This window comes from Vulpes lagopus, chromosome 10, assembly GCF_018345385.1.
Source record: "Vulpes lagopus strain Blue_001 chromosome 10, ASM1834538v1, whole genome shotgun sequence".
Classification (NCBI taxonomy): domain Eukaryota; kingdom Metazoa; phylum Chordata; class Mammalia; order Carnivora; family Canidae; genus Vulpes; species Vulpes lagopus.
The window spans coordinates 67,890,682-67,909,858 of NC_054833.1; the positions used below are offsets into that span (position 1 = coordinate 67,890,682).

General features: G+C 47.9%; 1 protein-coding gene across 1 annotated transcript; it reads left to right on the forward strand.

Annotated features, from left to right (window-relative positions):
• Positions 1-65: 65 nt before the first annotated feature.
• ATPAF2 (ATP synthase mitochondrial F1 complex assembly factor 2) lies at positions 66-18,143 on the forward strand. The gene is made up of 8 exons (XM_041770802.1): positions 66-365; positions 8,960-9,004; positions 9,262-9,407; positions 10,818-10,915; positions 12,257-12,337; positions 15,297-15,409; positions 15,940-16,055; positions 17,752-18,143. The coding sequence occupies exons 1-8, from the start codon at positions 233-235 to the stop codon at positions 17,887-17,889; spliced, it is 870 nt and encodes a 289-aa protein (XP_041626736.1). The 5' UTR covers positions 66-232; the 3' UTR covers positions 17,890-18,143.
• Positions 18,144-19,177: the final 1,034 nt, after the last annotated feature.

Here is a 19,177-nt window from a genome sequence, read left to right on the forward strand (position 1 = left end):
GCGTGGAGGGGGCGGGGCGAGGTGCGTTTGTGATGCTGATTGACTGGGGGTGTGCGCAGGAGGCGCTCTGGAGCGACGGCGCGCCGCTGGTGTCATGCGGAAGATGGCGGCGTCCAGGGGGAGGCTGAGGGCTCTGGGGAGGTGGTGAGAGGTTTCCGTACAACCCCAGCGTGCGGCTTGGGGATCCCTTCGCTCTGTTTCCTGCTCTCGTCCCCCCAGGCTCTCAGGCGCGATGTGGAGGAGATGCCTCCGGCTGCGAGACGCCGGGTGCCGCCTCCTGACCCAGCCCCGGTGTGCCCTCGCTGCCCCGGCGGGGCCGGGGCAAACCCCCCAGGCCCCTGTCCGGGCCTACGCGCCCCCAACAGGTGAGGGAGGCGAGGGCACATTCTCTTTCGCCCAGGGCCCGCGTGGGGCAAAGGTGGGCTGAGGGATTCCAGCTGTGCAGGGCGGGGTAACTGAGGCACAGCTCAGGCTCGTGAGGTAACGCGCTTTGATCGGGTCCTGCAACAGATCAGGGAAAATAGAAGCCCAGGCAAGGGCAGACCGACCCCCCGAGGGCACACAGCGCGTCACTGCACGACACAGTAATTGCCGTTTGGCACGTGCAGCCTTTCTTAAAGATTATGGTTTTCCTTTCCAGTAAGGAAAGCGGATGGCATTCTCGTTTTCAGGCAGGGAGATTCGGATTCTCCATCTGGACTACACCAAGGTCACAGAGCAGGCTCAGTGGGTGGTTTGTGGAGGGCAACGGTGGGCCTGTTTTCTCTGTCCCCACGGCTGGGCACAGAAGGGTCTTGGAACCGGGGCATTCAGTTTACCTCCTGGCAGATTTCCCTTCGGGTTTCCTGTCCCTCCCTCCCACTGTCCTACCACAATCCCTGCCGTTTCTGCTAAGGAGTTGACCCTGGTGCCTCCTTTCTCTTCTTCTGAGTGATAAGGCCTACAAGAAGGTGGTAACTCGTTCACTGCTTCTGGGGAGAGGTTTTAGAGTAAGAGTGGGAGTCGCTTCTTGATATGAGTAAAGAGTAACAACACGCTTTTCATTCAGTTTTTCTGTACTGAGAGCTGGAGGCATGATGGTCTTCAAGGCAGGTGTGGTCCCTACCTAATGATCATTGTCGAGTATAGGTTATAATAGTCTCTTTGAACAATAACGTATAATATTCTGTATAAAGGAATTACAAAGAATCTGTGAGAACATAAAGAAGCACCTACTCCCATCTGGAGGTTCCGAGGGTCTAGAAAGGGTCTTGGATGAAAGGACATTTCAGCTGAGCCTTGACAGATGAGTTGGGGTTCAGTTGAGAGGAGGAGGAAGAGTGTTGGGTGGCCAGAACAAGTTCAGAGGTGACAGCAGGGTGTGAGCGACCTTGCTTTAACATTGCTTGCTTTAGAAAATGTAGAATTCAAAAAAAAAAAGAAAAAAAGAAAAAAGAAAAGAAAATGTAGAATTCTACAGGTAGTTTGACATTGTGGCAGAAGTAGATCTATATGGTCTAATGCTGACTGACCCTCTGAGATACTGCGTGGTCCTGGGTACGTGACTACTTTCTTTGGGCCTCATTCTCCTCCCTGAGTTGAAGGACTGTGTTGTCTCTGAAGGTCCTTCTGTTAAGTTTCATAATTTTTTATACATGGGGGAGAGAGCTAGATGCAGCAGGAGCTGAGGTTTCACCTGTCAGGGTCCAAGCCAAAGGGCCAAGAAAGAGGAAGAAGGAAGGTCATGTGTGATATTGTTATAAGAAGACATATACAGTTGACTCTTCAACAACATAAGGGTAGAGGCACCACTCCCACCTCCCCACCATTGAAAATTCACATATAACTTTTGACTCCCCCAAAACTTAATTACTAATAACCTACTGCTGGGCCAGAAGGTTTACCAATAGCAGTCGACTAACACATAAGTATTCTTACGTTGGCTAGATAAAAGAAAACGTAATTTAGAAAATTAGAATCTTTAGTAAGAGATCAAGAAGAAAAGGAAATAACGTTTGCTATACTCTAGAAAATCCAGGTATAAGCTGATCTTGGCGGTGCCAACCCATGGTGTTCAAGGGTCAACTGTCTATATTTGACGACCCGTCTAGTTCCTGGCACACATCTCTTAAAACCCTCATAATTTACTAACCAATAAGAGCTATGGAAGAGGCTTTTGTTATAATATTTGGCCTTTTGTCTTAAAATAACTCCAGAGATAGAAAGTTGAAAGGAGAGTCTTATTCATAAACCCCTTTCAGCCACACCTGAGATTATGTTAATGAGGTGGCTTTTGGAAAGCCCCTGAGGATGGGGGCTGGTTGCTAGGGGAACCAACCACAAGGTTAGAGGTTGGGTACTTTCAGCCCCACCTTCTGACCTCGGGGGAGGGGAGGAGGGCTGGAGAGATGGATTAATGGCCTGTGATTTAATCAATCATGCTTATTATAATGAAGCCTCTGTAAGATCCCTGAACTGGGGGGGTTCAGAGAGCTTTAGGGTTAGTGAACACATGAAGGTGCTGGAAGAGTAGCATGCCCAGAGAGGCAGGGAAGCTCCATACCCTTTCCCTATACTTTGCCCTGCATTTCTTCATGTGGCTGTTCCTGAATTGTACCCTTTTATAATAAGCTTGTAGTCTACTAGATAAAATCTCTTTCTGAGTTCTTCGAGCTGCTCTGGCAAATTCATCAAACCTGAAGAGGGATCCAGGGAACCTCTGGTTCATAGCCCGTTGGTCAGAAGCACCGGAAACGACCTGGGCCTGCAGTTGGCATCTGAAGGGAGTGGGAAAAAGTAGTCTTGTGGGACTAAGCCCTCCACTTGTGGATTCGATGCCTCCTCCAGGCAGATATTATCAGAACTTAATTGAATTGTAGGACACCCAGCTGATGTCACAGGGTTGATTGGTGGCAAAACCACCACATATTTGGAGTGGAGAGTGTCTGTGTGAATGTGTAAAGGAAAACAGTTTCCTTTACAACATTCCAAGAAGATACAACATGAGCAAAGGGGACATGTACAGGAGTTCACTTAAATTGGCACAGGCAGGAGGTTCATTTAGATTAGTGGATGCCATAATGAGAATAATGAGAATACTTCTCATTATGGTGGCACCTGATCTATCATCTCTGCTTCCTTTCTACTGCAGACATTACTAGTTTAGGCCCTTGGAAGTACCTGGCACATGGTAGGTAGTCAAACATGAAAAAGAATAGGAATGAAAGAAGGAAGCCCAGTGGGAGGGAGGTACATGAAACCAGGCCTATAAGTGCACTGCAAAGATATTACCATTGTGAGTCTTTGGAATGGTGGAATATTAAACCCAAGTGGGGGCCTTCTCCATGAAGACTCTGGCAAGCTGATTGAACTTGGCTCTTTAGGAATGGCCATGCCATTGAAGGTTGTCCGGAGAGGAGGAGTTTGGGAAAGGGTAACTGGGGTGTTGGAGATTTGTAGCAAGGAGACCTGTATTGAGGGTATGTGGTGGTCCAGCTCTATACCATTTGTTAGAGATCCAACAGGTGTTTAGAGAGGAAGCTGTTCTGGAGAGGCTGCATGTTTGGCTGACTAACACCCAGTGAAGTCAAGGCTGGAGGTCTTGTCTCCTCTGTTTACAGATTGTCACCTGGCCAAGTCGTTTAGCTTCTCAGAGTCTCTAACACCTCAGAGGCATTACTTGGCTTGTCTTCATAGGGGGGTTGTGTTAGGTTGAGGGAGACTGTAGATAGAGCTCAGCCTGCCACCTGTTTTTGTAAATAAAGTTTTATGGGAACACAGCCATGCTCATTCATTTATATATAATCTAAGGCTACTTTAACTACAGAGTTAACTAGTTGCAACAGAGACCATATGACTGCCAAACCTAAAATATTTACTCTGGCTCCTTATGGGAGAAGTTGACCAACCCCTCCTCATGATGCTAGAGCAATTTGGAAAGAACGATTTAGTTATTTAGCTCATTTACATTAATTGCTATGGCAGATGCATTTGCCCTGAAGAATTTTTTAAACAGCTTTATTGAGATTCAATTCACTTATAATTCATTCACTTAAAAGGTGTATAATTCAGCAGTTTTTAGTATACTTACAGCATTGTACAACCATCACCACAGTTCTAGAACATTTTGTCACCCCAAAAGAAGCCCTGTACCCTTTAGCTCTCACCTACTTCCCTCCCTATCCCTCTGGCCCTAGACAACCACTGTTTTGTTTTTTCTTTATTTATGATAGTCACACACACACACAGAGAGAGAGAGGCAGAGACATAGGCAGAGGGAGAAGCAGGCTCCATGCACCGGGAGCCCGACGTGGGATTCAATCCTGGGTCTCCAGGATCGCACCCTGGGCCAAAGGCAGGCGCTAAACCGCTGCGCCACCCAGGGATCTCGACAACCACTGTTTTACTTTCTGTCTCTGTAGATTGCTCTAGTTTGGAGATTTCGTAAATGGAATGTGGTCCTTTCTGGCTGGCTTTTTTACATTTAGTCTTTTCAAGGTTTATTTGAGTTCTAGCATGTATCAGTACTCTGTTGTTTTTCATAGCTGAGTCATTTTCCATTGTATGGCTATATTACATCTTACTTACCCATTCATCCACTGATGAACATTTGGGTTGTTTTCCCTCTTTTGGCTATTCTGAATGCTGCTGTAAACATTTGTGTACAAGTTTTTATGTGGGCATAAGTTTTCTGTTGTATTTCGTTTGGGCATATGTTTTCATTTCTCATAGATAATATATCAAAGAGTAGAATTGATGGTCACATGGTAACGGACTTTTTGAAGAACTACCACACTTTTCCAAGATGGCTGCAGCAGTTTACATTTCCACCACTAGTGTATGGAGGTCCCAGCTTATCCACATCCCTGCCAACACTTATCTGTGGTTTTTTTATTATTATTATTATTATTATAGCCATCCTAGTGAGTGTGAAGTGGTTTCTCCTGGTTTTGTTTTATGTTTCCCTGATGATTATGACATCCAGAATCTTTTCATGTGCTTATTTTGTATATTTTCTTTGGAGAAATCTCTTCAGATTCTTTGGCCAGTTTTGATTTGTATTTATTTTTTAAAGTTTTTATTTATTTATTCATGGGAGACACACACAGAGGCAGCAACACAGGCAGAGGGAGAAGCAGGCTCCATGCAGAAAACCCAATGCGGGACCCGATCCTGGCACCCTGGGATCATGCTCTGAGCCAAAGGCAGATGCTCAACCACTAAGCCATCCAGGCGTCCCTTAAAAAAAAAAAAAAAAAAAAAGATTTTATTTATTCATGGGAGACACACAGAGAGAGACAGAGACAGAGACTTAGGCAGAAGGAGAAGCAGGCTCCACACAGGGAGCCCAACGTGGGATTCTATCCCAGGTCTCCAGGATCAGGCCCCAGACTGAAGACGGTGCTAAACTGTTGAGCCACCCAGGCTGCCCCCAGGCGTCCCTCTTTGACCAGTTTTTAATTGGGCTGTCTTTTTATCATTGAGTTGTAAGAGTTCTTAAATAGTTGGTCTGAAGAATTTTGATACCTGAAAACGGTTGGAGCCGCCCTAGGATTATGGATGGAGAGATGCCTGAAGTCAAATTTAGCTTTAAGGCTTAAGGTCCGCCAGATGGCACTGTTTAAAAAGATAAAGGTGTTGAGACTGCTCTGAGAGGGCACTTCCTCTGTTCTGGTGCACTGTGGGAGTTGTAGTTCTAAGGCTTTGAACCTTTCCAAAGCAAAGGCCAGATGAAAATTGAGGCTGGTAGAAAGATCACTCACTGGTCTGTGACACCTGAGACAGGAGGAGGAATGTAAGGGAAGTGACACAGAAAACATCATGTCTCTTTTTTCTTATGAAGTGACCTCATAGGAAAATGGGGCCTGATGGGCATTAATTTCCAATTCACCATTTACCACATGATTGGGTTTTTAAGTTGTTCTCTGCTTAAATAGCCTGTTTCTTGTGGCCACGGAAACATATGTTCTGTAAAGGGAGCGGTTTGTAGTCAGAATAGACCTGAGTTCTGTGTGACCCTACAAGGCTAGGCTGTTAATATCATCCTTAAAGATGAGGGTCCTGTTGCTGTCAGCTACTCTGGTGTTCATTTCGAACACGGGTGCTTCAGAGGTTCCTGGTCTCATGATTATCTTCTGTGAACCTAGGTGTTTGAGGGCCCAAGTGAAGAACATTGTTGGGGGGCATGGATTCCACCAAGTGAATTTTCCTGCCCTTGTTTGCCTGTAAACCCCTAACTTGGCTCCCTCTGCCTCCATACTGTGACCTCACCAGCCCCCTCCCCCAGATCTGGCCCTCACCACCCTCTCTGGGCATCTCTAACCATCCTCTCTAGACAGTCTTGTCATTCTGACCTTTCTTTTTTTTTTTTTTTTTTCCAGTTCTCCAAACTCTTATGTTCTCATGAGGCTGAGGACCTTCGCGTAAGCTATTTCTTCCGCTAGAAAGTCCTTACACACACACACCCCTCCAAAAAACTAATCCGTCAGTGCAGATGGGCTGACTCTTGCCGGTCCATGTCTCAGATGAAATCTGACCACTTGAAGGTCTTCCTTTGCCCCAAGATGAGATTAGTCATTCCTGGTGTGTGTTTCCAGTATTCCCCATACTTTGGCCATCAGTTACTTTATTGTTTGGCTGGTTCAGTGTTTGCCTTCCCAGCAGACAGGAAGTACCTCGAGGGCACAAGCGAGCTTTGATTCTGATTCCCAGGACTTAACCCACTTCCAGGAACAGGATTAGTACTCACCGATGTTTGCTCCAAGACTGAAGTTTGCCCCTTAATGTGTCCCGTTGCATTTGGGAGAGCACCTATCTAAAAAACGCTGCATGTGGGCCTGCCCTCTTCTGGGGCCCTGTAACTTTTGTGCTCCTTTGGCCTGGGCCTGTCCTCTCTTTCTGCATGGTTTACTGCTGTTTTGAGCAATTTTGGTTGACCCATACTTTCCCTTCTATCTTTCCCACTCTCTTCCAGTTCTTTCTTCTTCATTTTTAAAAAGATTTTATCTATTTATTTGAGAGAGAGAGTGCACGAGGTGGGGGGGCAAAGGGAGAGGCGGGGAGCTGGAAGCCCAACACAGGGCCTGATTCCAGAACCCCGAGATCATGACCTCAGCCGAAGGTAGACACTTAACTGACTGAGCCACCCAGGCGCCCCTCAGTATTTTCTTCTTAATCAGACACAGAGGGGGACCTGGCCAGGACAGAGGAACCAAGGCCTGGCCAGCAAAGCAGAGGAAAAAAAAACCAAAACCTTCCTTGTGGGAAACTTCACTGCTCTGGCATCTTTAGGTTCAGCCTGTGCTGTCAGTTTCTGTCCTGAGACCAGGTCTCTTGGGCCCATTTCTCAGGGCTGCTTCGAGCTATGTGCTAGAATGCTCTCCTTCCCCCAGTGATGATGAGTCAGCTTTCAGAGCTCTTCCCACTTCCTGCTTTAGACCTGTTGCCCAGTTCACTCATTGGAGAACATACTGGATGTTGTCTAAGTGCCTCAGTCAAGGCCTCCAGACAGACCCAAGAGGCCTCCAGATGTGAACTACGGGCATTCAAAAGCACCAGGGTGGCATAGTTTCCATTTTGATGTCAAATGTGTGAATCACTATTACAATTTCAGATAAAGGTAGTAACCCACACTATAATAATACAGCATCATCTTGGTGGCCAGATCCTATCACCTTTTTAAGTATTTAGACTCCATAAAGACAGCAATTTTTGTCATTTTTATTCACTGTTTTATCCCATGTACCTAGAATGGTACCTGGCACATGGTAGACATGCAACTTTTTTGTCAAAAAGCACTTTGGGCCTTCGTTGAGTAAAGCACAGCTGTGGAAATGGAATTTGTGGTCCTCTTTGTGAGAGCATCAATGACAGAGCATGAGATCGGTGAAAAAAACTGATGTGATGTGGAAAACCTAAAAATACCACGTTTGGAGACCAGACGCCCTCCCTCCACCAGCCTTCCCCACACACACAAAGTTCTCCTGATTTTCATAGTCTGCTTGAATTAATTTTAACTTAAGCTTGGTTTTTGTTCTTTGGCCTTTTTTTTTAAAGCATTAAAAATGAATAAATCTCCTCTTCCTCCTCCTCCTCATGTTGCATCATTATTTCCAACAAGTAACTTTCAATCAGGGACTCTGAAGGCTTTTAGTACCCAGTGAATATGTGACAGAACAACAAGTGAATGAGTCAAGGTTTTGTGTTCATCACAAATGTTATAACTGGGTTATGGTCTTTAGCTTTCAAAATGTGACCTGTTCTTTATAATTATGACCTGCATAATTTTTAATGAGGCACTCTCAGTGTTAAGCCCTCCAAGTAGAAGAGGGGGAATTTGTTTCCATTTTCATTTAAGGTTTTAGGGTATTTTCAGATATCACAGGACACATATTTTCCCCTTAAAGGAAATGTTTGGAGTTCCTGCTGAATACGCAGGCATGCTGGCTAATTAGGGTAATTAATTGGATAGAGAGGATGAGAGATGCTCCTGGGATCTCTGCTTACCTCCTATATGCCACACACGTGTACACGCATGTCCACACTGGCTTTATCACATTCAGACACTATCTTTGAACTGGCGTACGTTGTACTGGCGTGGGGGCAGTGCTGATGGGGGTGGTATGGGTGGGGAGCCTGCTTAGAAGTTAATGCAGAAGATGCTAGAAAAATCTGTTGTGTCAGATGGCCTGCAGCTTCCAGATGCTTTGCGATCAGACTGTGCCTGGGCTCCTGGGCCAACGGGAACATGACCAGTGTGTCCCAGGCCTCCCTCATCCCTGGAGAGCAAATGCCGTCCTCCTCCCAGCTTTAATCAGGAGCTGCTGCTGATGCCGCGTAGAGCAGGGCAGACCTTGAATAGTGATATGAAAATCAAGCCAATCAATCAGCATTAGCAGTAATGACACAAGCTGGTCTTGTCACTTCCTGAGCTGTCTCGATGTTATTTTAAAACTGCCTTTTTGAAAAATCTCTTTTACAGAAAGGAAGAGGTTTTATCAGAATGTCAGCATCACACAGGGTGAAGGTGAGTGTCTGAAATTTTGACTGCCTCTTTTTCTTTCTTTTTTTTTTTATTCTGTGAATGGATAGAAACATTTTTCATCTCTAGCCGGTTTCAGCGGTGAGATTACCCTTCGTGCTTTTGTTGGATGGGTTTCTGTAAGCCCTCCATGAAGGGACTCACAGTTGTCTTTGTCTGTACCCATTCAAGTAGCTAAATATAGGAATGGTCACTCGATTCCACTTAACAATCCCTGAGAGGTTTTCATCTGATCTTTCAAGGTGGCTTTGAGATAAACCTGGACCACAGGAAGCTGAAAACTCCCCAAGCCAAGCTCTTTACTGTCCCCAGCGAGGCCCTGGCCATTGCAGTGGCCACTGAATGGGACTCCCAGCAGGACACCATCAAGTTCTACACCATGCACCTGGTAACAAGTTCATGAAACTATACCCCGATGCCTGCCGCTGGCTTCCTAGGGTACCTGGCAAAAATTGCAACTCCTTTCCAAATTCAGATAAGGCCCTCGGGGGTGGACTCCTGCCATACTTGCCTCCTTGAACATGCTGTCCATTCCGCTCCTGGCTTGGCCCCCTGTAGTTCCCCTGCTCAGAACGCCATACTGGATGGCTGGTTCCTCCTCTGGTCTCAGGATAGGTGTCACCTTCCCTGTCCGCCTAGCTCTCTTATTTTCTTTTATGACACCTGTTCATTTGTTTGCCAGCACTTATGCAATTTGTATTTGTCCATTTTATGCTTGCACACTTATAGTCTGTCTCTTCTACCACCCTGTGAGCACAGAAGGGCAGGGCCACATCTCTCTTGCTAATCCATAGCCAGCCCTGGCCCGAGGTTCAGATGGCATGCAGTATTCGTTGAGTGCAGGAACCCACGGGGCCAGGTGGGTGAGGTGAGACAGCTGCCCTTGAAGCTGGTGCCCCATCCCACATACAGGTGGCTCACTGAGGCACTGAAGCAGGCTGGGGAAGGGGCTGGCTAAACTCTTCGGGTCCAGGCTCTGCAGGCTCCAGACTGTCACCTTCTCAGTCCCGTGTCTCCATCTACGAGAGGTGAGCACGGTGGTCAGGATAGGATGATGTGATACCTGGAAAGTCTTTGGTGTGGTTCTTGGCATAAAGCTAGCACTCAGTCAACCCTGGAAACGGAGTTGTCGTCCTGGTCATTCCTGTGCTTGGCCTTGACATACAGACCCAGGCGGATGTCCTCAGCGTCTTCCTAGCTTGCCACCGGGCTAGCCTGCTCCTTTGGCTTTCTGATGAAATTAGCGTGACATGACTACTTTTGTCATAATACCTAATTGTACTACGACATACTAACTAATTGTCATAGTACCTAAGGAACCCAGCTGGCAAAGTCACCCTTCTTCTGGTTTGGCTCATTCTGCTCTGTACGGTGATCAGGAAACCAAAGGGTAGCTTAGGTCTATAACTGACCTCTCTGAGCCTCGGTTTCTACATCTCTGAAATGGTTGTAATAATAGTAGCTATTCCAAAGGGTGTCATGAGGATTAAATGAAATACAGCAGAGCTTGGTAGTGGAGAGCATGAAACCTGGGGGCGGTTCATTAATACTGAGGCATTGTGAGAATCCCTAGGGCCCATGGGTTGTCACACACAGCGTTTGGCACGGAGCCTGGCTGTTGCACGCGCTCAGTAGATGTGCTACAGCTGAGGTGGTATAGATGCCTGGGGTCAGGGGCTTTGGTTTGGCTTCAGCACTCCCTGGGTATTGCTGTGGGTTGGAGGCAGTATTTGTCTGGAATGCAGTGCTTTTGCCTGTGCCCAGTGGTGGTGACAGGGCTTTTTGCCTCTTGATTCAGACCACGTTGTGCAACACATCTTTAGACAACCCTACCCAGAGGAACAAGGACCAGCTGATCCGGGCGGCTGTGAAGTTTCTTGACACCGACACCATCTGGTAATTGACATTTAGATGGGCATTCCCCTTGCAGTGAGTGGGTCCCTGGGGCTGTTTGCCTCATTTGCCCAGACCGTTATCAGTGGAAGAAGAGGCAGACCCTTCTCCTTTATCTCCCAGGGCAGGGAGGCGGTCTGCTTGACATCACTACTTAGCTGCCCTGTGTATCCCTGGGAGAGAAGGCTCCTCAGGCTGCCACAGTGTCAGAGCACTGGGCACTCCTTTCCTGCAGCCTGACAACTGTACCTGGGTCAGGGCTGGGGTGGGGTGGTAGTATATGTAGCTCTTACAGGCTCCAGGACCAATGGGGTCAATTGGCAACCCCCAGTGGGGCCTCCAGTCTTGGACTTCTGTCCATTCTCACGTAGGCATAATTGTCCTCACTCGTCAGCTTGCACACAGAGATAGTTACTTGTTGATGTCAGGAGCTGGCTCCATCCACTTCTGAATTCTCCCCACATGTCTATGTTCTTTAGCTAAATAGTCAGTGATATTGAAGGAAGGCTCGAAAAACAGCAGACGTAGTTGAGCAGCACATGTGCGGGCCCAGGTGCTCTAGAATCCTGAGCTGCCCCACATCCCACTCATCTCAGTAGTCCATTTTCCTGCACACCCATGACCTCCCTTCTTCCTTCTGCTCACACCACAGAGTGGCTTTCCATGGTACCCACTTGGCTTCTCATCCACTGAGGCCTTGGCCCTCACTCTCCATAGGTGACTCCCATTTCTATGTCTTGGTCAAAACAAGTAGCACAGTCTGGCATCAGGTGGTATCAGGCATCCACGCCAGCAGCTGTATCTGTAGCCATGCGGGCTCATGAGATGCTCACAGGCATTTGTGGCCAGGGGCACAGTCTCTTGGGAGGGTCAGGGGAGGTAGGGATGCAGTGACTGAGCTGGCACAGCATCCTAGGATCAGGTGGGTATGGATCTAGGGGTGCAGTATTGGTTATTAGAATGGCATTGATCTACAAGCCTTGACCTGTCAAACGACTGGGGACATTTAAGATGATGGTTCACCAATTCAGGCTTACATTAGAATCCCCTGGAGGGCTTGTTAAAGCACAGATTGCTGGTCTCTACCCCCAGAGGTTCTGCTTTCCATAGGTTTGGGGTGGGACCTGGGATCAGGCATTTCTAACAAGTTCCCAGGCGGATGATCTGCCAGTGGACTCGTGGCTACCCTTTGAGATCTACTGCTCTAGGGAAATACTTGTAGGGCTGGGTGGGGGAAGTTGAGAAGTCTTTTTGCTGCTCTCGCCTTTTATATTTTTTCAGTCTGTCACTGAATGAAGAAATTATACTTTTTTATTAATGAAGGTTATTTTTACAATGAATTAGCTACAGGGTGGAGGAACCAGCGACATTAGTAGAACTGCAAAAGAACGAGTGGGACCCAATCATAGAATGGGCCGAGAAAAGGTAAGATGCACAATCCCCCGGTGTTGGGCAGGCAGGCTGGTGGGGTCAGGGGTCACACTGGACCAAAGAAGCCCTCAGCTAATTGACTTTCTGAGTTCAGAGCATCCATGGGATTCAGTACCTCCTGGATGTTGAAGGCTAGGGCTGGACACCTTGGGAAAAAGTGCTCCTCAACCACCAGGCACCAAGTACCTGCTATCATTGCATACAGTGCTGAGTATAGGGATGGAGACTGTGTGACCTGAGAGGCTAGTGCCTTCAACTCTCTGAGCTCCCTTGTCTGAGTGGGCCTCATAATCCCTGTTCTCAGCTTGTGGTCAAACATAAACTAAGTGATGCCTGTCATCCTACTTGGCACACGGTAAAGGCACAGATCTGGGCAGTTATCATCTGTCACTGTCACAGTTGTACTATTAAACTAAATCCCAAACATGATATTTATACATGTGAGGATAAGTCCAGTAACATTTATCCTATAGACATAAGGCTTTTAGGCATTGATGATACCCAGTATTTTTCCTTTGTAAACAGATTCTTTTGTGCAAAATTGAACAAACTATTGATGTGGTGGCAAAATAAATTCAATTTCATTTCATTCCAAGGGAGTTTGGAAGGGCTGCTACCTTGGTACTACCTTGACTATAGTATTTCGTAAGCTTACACAGAGTAGTCTGGCATGGCATTTTTCACAAAAGTGATACCTGCCCTTCTCATTTGTACACATTTGTTTCCCTGAGTGCCCACAGTGTGCCAGATATCCTTGGGTTTTAGAGTAAAAGGCTCAGCCAGTGCACTAAAGGATCAAATAAAATGTAACAATGACGATACTGTATAAGAGCTGTGAAGATGTGGTATCATTTCAGAGTCTAATGAAATGTAGTAATAGTGTAGGTGCCTGGAGATCTCTGCTCTAGAACAAAATTGTCCACTTTCCATGGCACTTGGATTCTCATCCTTAAGAGTTTACAGAACAACTTGGCCATTTACTGTGTTCTGTTTGTACTATGAGTAATTTCAGCAAGAGTGTTTCTAAAACAACAGGAAAAATGAGCTACGTAGGAAAGAAAATGAAAAAAAAATTGCTTTTCTTGTCTTTTATAAGTTATTATTGCTCTTGAAAATGTATCGCTTCTGAAGCCAGCTTATGTCCCAGACCAAGAACAAAGGCTTGTATACCGTATAGGCTTGATAAATATTTGAAAAAATGATTGAATGGTACAGGACACATGCAAAGATTATTGTAAGGAAAATTTGGGGTGCCTGGCTGGCTTCAGTCCATAGGGTGTGCAACTCTTGATCTCGGGATTGTGGGTTCGAGCCCCGTCTTGGGTGCAGAGATTACTTAAAAAAAAAAAATTAAAAAAAAAATACTATTGTAGGGGCACCTGGGTGGCTCAGTGGTTGAACGTCTGCCTTTGGCTCAGGTCCTGATTCTAGGTTCCCGCAGGGAGCCTGCTTCTCCCTCTGCCTATGTCTCTACCTCTCTCTCTGTGTATTTCATGAATAAATAAATAAAATCTTTAAAAAAATACTATTGTAAAGAATATAATTTTTTAAGAGAGGGAAGGGGCAGAGGAGGGGAGAATCTTTTTTTAATTTAAATTCAATTAACATATTGAATTGCTAGTTTCAGAGGTAGAAGTCAGTGATTCATCAGTCTTATAAAACCCAGTGCTCATTACATCATGTCCTTTCTTTAATGCTTGTCATCCAGTGACCCCATCCCCCTACCTCCTCCCCTCCAGCAACCCTCAGTTAGTATCCTATGGTTGAGTCTCTTATGGCTTGTCTCCCTCTCTGATTTTGTCTTGTTTTATTTTTCCCTCCCTTCCCCTATGATCCTGTTTCTTAAATTCCACTATGAGTGAGATCATATGATAATTGTCTTTCTCTGATTGACATATTTCACTTAGCATAATACCCTCTGGTTCCATCCATGTCATTGCAAATGGGAAGATTTCATTTTTTGATGGCTGAGTGTATATTCCATTGTGTATATATATACACCACATCCTCTTTATCCATTCATCTGTTGTTGGACATCTGGGCTCTTTCCATAGTATGGCTATTGTGGACATTGCTGCTATAAACATTAGGATGCAGGTGTCCCTTGGGATCACTATATTTGTATCTTTGGGGTAAATACCTAGTAGTGTAATTGCTGGGTCATAGGGGAGCTCTATTTTCAGCTTTTTGAGGAACTTCCATACTGTTTTCCAGAGTGGCTATACTAGCTTGCATTCCCTCTGGCAGTATAAGAGGGTTTCCCTTTCTCCAAATCCTCACCAATGAGAGAGAGAGAGACTCTTAAGCATGCTCCATGCCCTGTGCAGAGCCCGATGCAGGGCTCAGTCTCACAACCCTGACATCTTGACCTGAGCTGAAATCCAGTCAGATGTGTAACCAACTGAGCCACCCAGGCACCTCAAGGAGTATAGGTTTTGTTTTTTAATTTATTTTTAAATTTTTTAGAGAGGGAGAGGGAGAGACAGAAGGAGAGAGAAAGAATCTTAAGCAACCTCCACGCCCAGTGAGGAGCCTGACACGGGGCTTGATCTCACCATCCTGAGATCATGACCTGAGTTGAAATCAAGTCTGATGCTTAACTGACTGAGCCACTCAGGTGCCCCAGGAAAATAACCTTTTAAAGAAATCTTTTGTGGTCTCAAATATGAAAAAAATTCTTAAAAGATATAAAAAACAAGCATCCCATGCTTCTGAAAGAGATTCTAGGCAAATGAGTCAGAATTTCAGGCATCTACATAGGGTGGTGAGTGCAGAGCTCTGGAGTGACACGAAATGATTAGGTCAGGAGGCCACTGACCACAGCAGCTGCTCCCAGAAGGCTAAGACTAGCCTTCACGGAGCATATGCATGCTCAACAGTTGAGGACTTTGCTTCCAGGCAAAAGCTGGGCCACATGGCACGATAGGGACATGTTGAAGCCTTTTCCTTTCAGATATGATGTGGAGATCGGCTCTTCTACCAGCATAATGGGGCCCAGCATCCCAGCCAGGACTCGAGAAGTGCTCATCAGTCACCTGGCATCTTATAACATGTGGGCCCTACAAGGTATGTATGCTGTGTTGTGTGGGCCCGGAAGGTGGCCTGATGGGCATGGGCCCTGGAAGCCCAGAGTGTCACAGGAGCACTCTAGGGGGTGGCTCTGATGCTAGCTAACCCTTCTACTCAGTCCAAGGAGGACAGCAGGCTCTCACCCTCCCAAGAGGAAGTTGACTATCTCTTCTCCAGGTGTCTTGACTTCAAGGCTCATTGGCCTGGCTCAAGTCACATGCCCATCTGGGAACCAGTCACTGGACCAAGGGGTGGAGTCCTCTGACCGGCCCTGTTCAGGTCATGTGCTCACCCTGGGCAGGTGCAGAAGAGGGATCACACCCCCGGTGGAAATCCGAGTGCTCTTTGAGAAGAATGGGGAATGGATCCAGTGCCAGCCAGAAAGCGCATGTCCCCTGTAACCATTGTCCGCCACCTGGCACTTGTACCTCTCTGGGGCTGCAGGAACTCACCGAGAGTAGATCTGGCAACTGCCCTGTTTTGGAGTGGGGGGGCCCTGGATCCTCATTTGGCTTGTGTCCCGGCAGGGATTGAGTTTGTAGTGACGCAGCTCAAGTCCATGGTCCTGACCTTGGGACTGATGGACCTGCACCTGACGGTGGAGCAGGCTGTGCTACTGTCCCGCCTGGAGGAGGAATACCAGGTGAGGTGTAGCCAGCAGCCCAAGGGCAGGGGGTGGAATGGGGTGAGGTAGCTAGCCCCTCTAAAATGCTTTTATGTAGATTTGGCCTCTTGTGACTTTCATGTACATCCAGAAACCAAAATTAAGGGCCGATGAAAGTATTGTGAGGAAACTGTAATCTAGAGCAAAACAGTAGCACATCTGCCATGGCGTTCCAGCATGCTCAGCTCTCCCCTCCTCGCCTCCTCTCTTCTGAACAACTGGCCAGGTGGGGGCTGTCGTTACCCTCATTTTACACAGGGGGAACGTGAGGCAAAGGTCACACCCCTGGAAAATGCTGGAGCAGGGTTTGGAGCCAGGGCTGGGCGGCTCTAGATCGAGGTGTGTAGGCAGATCAGGATCATCTGCTTGGCACACCTGCACAGCGGCCCCACTGACACGGAGCCGTGTGCACGCTTTCATTCCCTCCACAAGGAGGCTGAGCTAAGCCTTGGCACCCTGACTCACACTGCAGGTCATCTGGCCAATGGAGAGCATGGGTGGCTGCTGTCTGTACAGAAGTTTCCATTTAGTGGGTTTGAAATTAATACGGTTTTGCTATACTGTCATTTGCATTTTTTAGCTCTGAGAATTATGGCATTCTCCGCAGTCTTTTTCTGTTTCTTCTCCACCCTCAGAAGGTTAATTGCTATTACACGTCGGCTCCTAGCATGATGAAAACCGTTTTGTAATGACATTATTTCCCGAGTCCGTCTAGTCATCTGCTTAGAAAAATGCCAGGGGAAAAAACTGTTTCTCTACCACAAAAGAGACTAGCTAGAAATGATGAAACAGGCAGAGGGTGATTTATGGGGGTACGAGGGCCAGGGAGGCAGAGAGCCAGGAAACCTCTCCAGGCGGGGCTCCACGTTTGACCCCGGGCCCTGAGCCAGGCCATAACTCTCTGACCTTCAGGTTTGACCCACCACAAAGCAGGGACTTACCTGTCCTCTGAAAATATAAAGTGCTTCTCAGTTGGCAGATCACAGTTGTCCACATTGAGATGGGACTGCCCAGAAAGGCCAGTAGCTTGTGTGGTGTGTGCCCGGATGGGCTGGGGCAGCTGGGCCTCAGGCGGGGAGGAGCCAGCAGGTTCTGGTTGGAGTCACACTGCCATCTGGACAGCCGCCTTGTGAGTCTAGGGCTCGTCCCTCCAGTCACTGGAGCTCTGGAGAGAGTCCACGAGCCTGCTCCTGCATGCCCAGCACAGCTTGCTTTAATACTGCAGCCCCCCGGGTAGTCAGAACTAAAGCAGCCATGTGGCCTCGGTTGATTTATTTATCCCACCCACACGAGGGGCATGTGCAGCCCAGCCTGGGGAGGCAGCTTGTAGAGGATGACATTTTGCAGGTGGCCTCACAACAGCCTCTTTATGGGAGGAAGACGACATGCAGGTTGTGCCCCTTCTGGGGAGATGCATGTGTGGTTTGGGGCCTGGGCCCACCCAGCAGTTTGGGTGCCCCTGGGCCTCAACTGGCCCCCTCCCAAGCCATCTGTGCCCCATCAGCCGCTCTGTCCACCCGAAGATTCTCACCTGCTGCCTCGCCTGTGTGGGTCTCGTGTTTTGGCAAGATTGGAGCCCAGTCCCCTCAGCCTGGCTACGGGGACAGAATGTGGCTCTGGCAGGTAGGCAGCCAGGCACTTGGCAGCTACCCAGCATGTCTTGTCCTCCCCTCAGATCCAGAAGTGGGGCAACATCGAGTGGGCCCATGACTATGAGCTGCAGGAGCTGCGGGCACGCACGGCCGCCGGCACCCTCTTCGTCCACCTCTGCTCTGAGAGCACCACGGTAAAGCACAAGCTCCTGCAGCAGTGAGGCCTGGCCCAGCGGGATGGAGGCTACATGGCCACTGCATGCCCCCCCAGACTGTGGGGGTGAGAGGGCCAGCTCGGTGGCACTCTGAAATGCCCCTGGGACCCAGAATGCCTGTCGAAGTCAGCTCGAGTCCAACCCAGGCGCCCCTGCCCCAGCTGGCAGTGAGTGAGCAAGCGGGCCAAGCATATGAGTGATATTCTCTCAAGCTGATTTTATTAAAAATATTTTATTAAAAATATTCTCTGCCCTGGAAACGCGTGGAGCCCTGTTTTCACTCACACCTCCATTCCTCTTGCTACGTCTGGGCTTCACCAGGGCCAGACGGCTTACCTCCCATGGCATGGTCTGCTCCCTGCTGCCTGGAGCCGGGAACCTCACACAGTTGGGGAAATCATATCAACAGACAACTCTGTGGCCCTCAGCCTAAAGACTTTTTTTTCTCCCTGGTTTTTTAATCAAACAGTCTTCTTCTGAAAGTGAGTCCTTTTTGTTCTAAGCCAGTTATTTCTATTTGTTCTAGTATTTTAGAAGAAATAATTTACTCTTGAAGATAGAAAGCATGTATTGTTTGTGGGTTAAAAGCCCAGGCAGGCAGGGCAAGGCCGCCTGACTTGTATCCTCCCGACATGGACACTTGCTCCACCCTGGGTGGCAGGTGCAGTCTGCTGGTGCCAGGGCCCAGTGCAAGGGAAGCAGGAAGAGTCTGAGAGTTCAGGCAGAAAAGGCTTTCTGAGCCACCTGTCCTGGCACCCTGAGTGATGAAATGGTATCATCCCCTTCATCGAGCCCTGGTTACATGCCAGGTGCTTTTCCACACCTTCCATATGCTCTCCCTGAAGCCCTGACTTGCTCGGAGGAGGTCCTGTCACATCCCCACTTCACAGATGAAGTTCAGGCTACAGAGGTGACAGGGGAGACCCAGCTTGTGCTGTTAACCTCCAGAGGGTCCTCTGGCCCCTGCACCCAAACTTATAGACACAGGGAGCTACAGCCTCCGCCTTGGTGATGCTGGGGCCTGTGGCCTCTCTCGTGTCCCCCACAGCACGCAGCGGAGAGAAAGGCTCAGTCCACATCGGTCTCCTCTGCCTACTGCCAGCGGTCTGTTCTGGACATACAGCTGGCATTAGGCTGTAGCCAAGAGTCTAGCCCACTGGCAGCCACCTTGGAAGTTGCTCTCGGTGGACTGGCCAGTTGCAAGACCAACTGATCATCCTAGACTTTCTCCTGCATACACGTGAACAGGATTTTTTTTTTTTTTTAATGGAGAAAACATGGGGCACCTGGATGG